A 6480-nucleotide genomic window follows, 5' to 3' on the forward strand; every position below is an offset into this window, starting at 1 on the left:
CAGAAAATGGGAGATAATTCTTTTACTTCTTTGAAATAGTGCTATGGGATCTCAAACAAACCTGGGCAAGCAAATAGAGCAAATTTACCATTTGATAACCTGAAGGTGCAAACCTGCAAGGTAATTGTAATTAGCAGCATGAATGGTTGAATTAGACTTAATTACAGGAACAAATTTAGTATAATTTTGAAGGAGAAAAATAAGGTTAGCGATACAACTGAAATAAAATAATCTTATACTTCATTTCCATCTGAAAAGATATGATGCAATGACAAAGCAACTACAGACTAGACAAACTTATGACTTAAGCAATGAGCATAAAAAATTCAAGATGGAAAATGTTTAGAATGATTCGAGCCTTCAAAAAAAAACAAATCTATTGCTACGACTCAAATTTTCTCTGCCAGAATCTCACTTTTATGTAACAACGTTCAATCTATTGATCTCTGCAGTTTTTGTTTTTTCCCCCCTTTGTAGCAATGTTATATCCAATATAGATTAAAAACTAAAGGAATAAGTATTCAAAGCCACAATGGAATGAACCATCCATACTGGAAGTTATTTGCTTAAAAGATGCAATTCTTAATAAAATAAAAGACTTATTTCAAAATTAAAGTTTTTTATTTATCAGTGTCTTCTTGCAAATGATTGCCAACATTTGTTAAAATCTAGATAAACTTGAAGGTTATGGTCAAAAATTAAATACCCTAGCTTTACAATCTGCTTTCCACAAAAGCAAAGTTAAGGAGTAAAGCACAATTAATTCAGGACAGGTGGCAACTTGTTCGTGCTGCAAATGTTCTGTCTCCCAAAACCTAGGCTTTTTAATGTTAAAATGGTAAAAGAACAATTTTTACATTTTATGATTTTTTAGAATTTTTCTCTTTCAAATGTAATGATAATGGAAAAATATAATTTAAGCAAAGCATAGTACAGATGAGGATTAATTGAAACTTGTTTAAAGCAAGTCACAACAGAGGATTTAGTGGGGGAAGACCTGTACAGTTTAGTGGTAAAGCTTCAAGTTAAAGTCACAAGCAACTTCATAGCTTTACATCAATTACAGCTTCACTTAGTCACTTTTAATTTAAACCCACTTACACCCATCTCTCATTTCTATAACAATTATGAAGTATAGTGTTTCAACTCTGCTAGCTACACAGTTTTTCAAGGGAACAAACAAGAAAACAAAAGCTGTATTTCAAACAGAGCACAAGGGAGTAAAGTGTGCGAAACACACACTTGATCTATTTGCAAACTTGAATAGATAGATAGACAAACAATACCATTATCAATCCTTGATGTTGTAAAAGCAATAAGCCCCACAGTAACCCTTGCTTTAGTGCAATTGTTTCAATATTAAAGATGCCAATAAAAATCAGCTCTTTCAGAGCAGTATAATTTTTAATATTAATTTAATTATTGTGGTCTGAATGACACTTGCATTGCAGTATCTATTAGCATTGAATTTTGACCAGTTTTGGAAGACCAAGCTCCAAGAAACTGGGCTGAGAACTAGATTTACTTCTTAGAAATTTTACAACCAGAGACAATAGCATAGATCCTCGTCAGCTTAGACAGAATTCAAACTTGGCTCTTGGAAATGAACGGAGGGCACTTTTAAACATTTTATGAAAAATATCAATGCTGATGGAATCAAAGAAACTCTCAATAAAATGTTGAGTTTGCCTGGATTTTGTCTAGCAATTTGCTACAGCTATTAACATATTAGATTTTAAAAAATATGTTTTATTATTTTCAACTTCATAAAGGAGAGATTCACGAATAGTTTAGACTTGCATCAAACTATTTAACACTTCAGTGCAGAAAAAGTGCTAATTTAGTAGAGATAATCTTACTCCTATCAAAGATCATTCTTTAAATATGTATTGCCATCATAACATCACAATTAAACTGGAAATGTATAATTGTGGAAGCTTAATTTTTAAACATATTCCAAGTCAAGGTGAAAAAGGGGAATTGCAGAAGGAACATGCTTTTGTAAAATGAACATTAGGATAGGAAACTAGCTCAAATACTAAGAGCTCACTCCAGCAGTACACACTGGTATTTGAACTGTCAGATGCTGTTCTTGCATGTATACTTATTTAGCATTCTATTTTCTTCAAATGAAACAAGGAATCCAAAGAGAAAATGTGCATTTTCAAGAAATGTCAAAAGTATGAACAATTTCTTAATTTTTGTCCCAAACCTGTTCTTTTCATGTGAATATAATTGTTTACATTGGCTCACCGATCATTAGTACAACCTGATTAAGTTTGCACCATAACTGAAAAAATAAATTTCATTTCAAAACCAATTCTCATTCTTAGGTGAATGTTTGCGTGGAGCAAGTTACTGAGTCCATACTTTACAGCAAAGTTTTTGATTATTACATGAACGTCAGAAACTGGCAGTAAAGCACCGTAGCAAAATACTACACAATTCGATAACTTGGCAACAGTATTACCTTGGACCTCAATATTAAGCTTCAAGTGATATCTTAGAAATTTTAAAAGAATGTTACGCCAACAAATGGAATACCATTCCCTATTACAAACAAGTAACTGAACACCAAAACTCCCTGAAACTTGAGCACAAAGTGTGTCATAATGACAAAGACATTATTGGCCATAATTACCCAGAGTTCCACACCCCAAAAATAAATCAGAACAAAACTCTTGATCTACAAAAGCTAACAGAAGGAAAACAACAACAAGAGTGTCAGTGGATTTTCAGGTGAATCTACTTTGGTTGTTTACATGCACTGGCTCTACTGGAAGTTAATTATGAGACATCAGCCCATATGCACCTTACAATATTCAATTCAAATGGAAAAAAAATGTTAGTCTTCAAATACTGGTTGCTACAGCATTTTGTTATGAAGGTAATGTTTAGTGTTAAAGGCAAGAAAAAGGAAAGGTGGTCTCCTCAATGTTGGTGGCTGCTCTCATCTTGGCAGGCAATCTTGTGAAAATTCTTTCCCCATCTATAGCTTTAACTAACCCAGTGTTGAAATGAATTTTAAATATACTTTTTAATTACAAGAACAAACTTGGCTTAGTTAAATCATTCGGTGTGATAGCTGGGGTGACTGTCACTAGTCAGCTGGGTTGTTTCTGTGGCCGATGTTGGCTGCACCACAATTGCTCCGTCTCCCTCTGAAAAAAAGAAAACAAAATGTTCTAGTCATTTTTTTAAACTAAGGATCAATCCTTACAAGTGCTGCTTTTCTTCAGGTTCATGCCAGTCATTGACAGGTGCTTAATTTGGAGTCTTTATTTTTAATTCAAGTAGCTATTTGAATACATTTTTCTAGATTAGTTTACTTGGGGGTGCACATTTTAGGTTATAAACAAACCTTCAGGTTGGTACTAAGCTCTGTTTACCATATTTGGACATGGCAGTGTAAGAACGAACTTTTGCCAATACAAAAACCAAAGGACTCTACGGTTTTCAGACTGAGGGGGAATGTGGGCCAGTGCTGTTGATTAACTGTTATTTGGCTTCCCAAACTAAGCATCTCAATGTAGAGTCTTTAAGGGCAACCAAAAAATCCAGAACTGGAGACAAGAATAACATTGTTATGGCTGATATTCAGCTCAAAAGGCTTAACATGAGCAAGAAAAGCACAGTGGCAGATAATGGCCTGGTGGAAAAGGATTAGAATGGAAAGAAATAGCCATGTTCTCCATTTGGAGGTTAGCAGTGCTCAGCAAACACATGATACCAATCAGTAACCTCCTCAGGAAAGAAATGAAAGCAGTTATTGAGGCTCCACAACAAAAGACACTGGCCCAACCTCCATCAGGGTATTAAATGGGCCCACATGACCCAGTGTTGTGGCATGAAAAGAAACCCCATGCAACTGGGGTTTATCAAGTGAAAAAGGTGGTAGTATAGTTTCAACAAGGGGACCCCAAAGATTATATCCAGAAACAGACACAAGCAACTCAAGGTTGATGATACTGTTCCTCTTACTTTGAATTAATTGAATAAAGTTAATTAGTCAACAGTGCACAAAATCATTACAAACAATACTGATATGAGTTTCTGGTAGAACCACATAATCGAGATTATAGGGAACTGAGCTAAAAGGGTTTCCGAGAAGTGCATCACTTTGCTGATGACTGTCTCTGTGGAACTGCAGTGGCGTAGGAATAGCTGCCAGATAAGTGACAAATATGAAGGAAACGGCACTGGAACTCCATAAAAAGTCTTGAAGGATCTTGTAGCTAAAATTGGTGCATATACACTGAGTGGGCTGCTGGATAAATTTGAGATTTTTTTTTGTTGTATCTGCTAGTGTATAATTTATCATTTATATTCAGCATAATGTATTTATTCATTCACGTTGACTAGATTCATTGTTGTTTTAACATTCAGGTCATGAGAATATAGGAGTAAATGCATTGAGAGAATTTTTGTTTTATATCATTAAGAAAACCAAACATAACATTTTCAAGCCATGATTTCTGCTTTTCACACTTCATGGTTCGCTTAACAAAAACACAGGAAATTGTGCTAATCCTTCCGTTATGGAAACAATATTTCAAGGTTTTATTTAATACTGCCCTCCAACGTCAAGATCACGACTGTTTTAAAATTCCTCAATATTTGAATAAATGTAAGGACAATGTCACTTAAGCCTACACCGAAAGGATCATCACTGCAGAATGCACATTTTATGCAATTAATAAAGTGGGTCAAAAAACTGCTACAGTGAATACATATTTATCAAAAAAGAATGCTTGAGAGTTTAATGTATATTTGTAATTAGACCAGTGTTACAAAATTTATCATCTGTGAAAGGAAACGTCATTTCCATTCTATATTCATCAGGATTCTGAATGCTGCTTCATGTCTCGATGCATGGGCAACCAGTGAGGTGTATACACTGATTTCTGAATTTTTTGAAAAACAGGTAACAGGTGCAGAATGACACTAACTACCAGACTTAAGTGTTCACGAATGACTGCTCAAGAGACAGCAGCTAATAAAATACTCTGACATGCACTGATCCAATTGCTCCCAGTCTGTCTGCCCATTTCAAACTAGCAGCTGACATTTTTGTTATTACACATCCTGTAAGGGAAAAGATAGACTCAAAAATATTAATTTTGAAAAAGTATTCTGTGGTAGTTGGTAACGTATTACAATTATAATACTTAAATTTAAAAAAAACAGCAGCAACACAATTGTCTTTTTCCTTGACTATTCCTAAAGCTCAAAATGTGGGAACACTATTCCATGGTTAGTTCAGTCAAGCACCACTACGAAGGGGCACGGTCAAGTCCTAAGTTCCACCACATTCAAGCGATCATTTAAAAAAAGATAAGATGCTGGGTGGTATCTGGGCAATATTCTTAGCATCCTGAATATTAAAATTCCAATATCCACGAAGTTGAGGAAACAGATTTCAGGGCATATATTGGAAACTCTCAGAATACCATTTAATGTTAACCATAAATCGAGAGGAATGCGAACTAGGCTACCAAAGTATCAGCAACTTGCACCAATGAAATCAAATTTTACACGGTCAATCAAACTTCTCACACTGTCTTTTAGCAAAAATCATACCAGTGGTTCTTTTACAAACAACTTGAAGAAAACCTCCATTATTCAAATTGGCGTTTTACTCTTCTTACATGCCCAGGATGTGACCCGTTTTACAGATAAAGGCACTGTATACACACATTTTTAAAAAAAATTACACCTATACCAATGAAAATGGTGATAACGAGAACTATTAATTTATATACTTGGAATAGTGAGAACCACAGACTCTGGAGAATCAGAATGGAGCTGGAAAAGGCACAGCAGGTCAAGCAGAGAAGGGGAGTTGTTGTTTCAGGTTGGAAGCTTTTATCATGACCGGGGAAGAGAAAGGGGGCTGAAAAGGTGGGTGAGGTGGCAATAGATGGATCCAGGTAGGAGATGGCTGTGTGATTGATCGGTGGGAAGGGTGGAATGGATAGGTGGGATGGAAGAAGGGGCAGGGGCGCAGATTTGGAAGACTGCAAATTCTGTGTTGTAAGCTCTTGAGAGGAAGAGGAGGTGCTCTTCCTCCAGTCTGCCTCTGGTCTTGTGTTGATGGTGAAGGCAGCCCATAATGGACATGTCTTCAGGGGAGTGGGGCGGGGGGGGGGGGGGGGGGGGGTGGAAGGGGAGAAAAGAGTTGAAATGGCTGGTGAGGTTGACTGGAACGGTGGTTGGAGAAGGCCCAGGATGGGCATGTCTTCAGACGAGTGGGTGTATATAGTCAGGGAAGTATATAGTACGCCCAAGTCTATAAGTTTGGCCTTAAAGATAAAAGGAGAAAGTGAGGACTGCAGATGCTGGAGATCAGAGCTGAAAAATGTGTTGCGGGAAAATGGTATTGAGGGCCAAGACTAAATTGGCTAATGGATCTGCTAAAAAATGTGTTGCGGGAAGAGCGCAGCAGGTCAGGCAGCATCCAGGAACAGGAGAATCGACGTT

The 6480-nt window shown here is 36.4% G+C and overlaps 1 protein-coding gene across 1 annotated transcript in view; it reads right to left on the reverse strand.

Moving 5' to 3' along the window:
- Nucleotides 1-2037: 2037 nt before the first annotated feature.
- The window catches only part of LOC122560134 (dnaJ homolog subfamily C member 5), a 60109-nt gene continuing 55666 nt past the window's right edge, over nt 2038-6480 (reverse strand). The window contains exon 5 of the mRNA XM_043710417.1: nt 2038-3161. Within this exon, the coding sequence (XP_043566352.1) occupies nt 3070-3161 (92 nt within the window). The 3' untranslated portion in view covers nt 2038-3069. The remainder of the gene's footprint in view (nt 3162-6480) is intronic.

This window comes from Chiloscyllium plagiosum, chromosome 20 (assembly GCF_004010195.1).
Source record: "Chiloscyllium plagiosum isolate BGI_BamShark_2017 chromosome 20, ASM401019v2, whole genome shotgun sequence".
Taxonomy (NCBI): Eukaryota; Metazoa; Chordata; class Chondrichthyes; order Orectolobiformes; family Hemiscylliidae; genus Chiloscyllium; species Chiloscyllium plagiosum.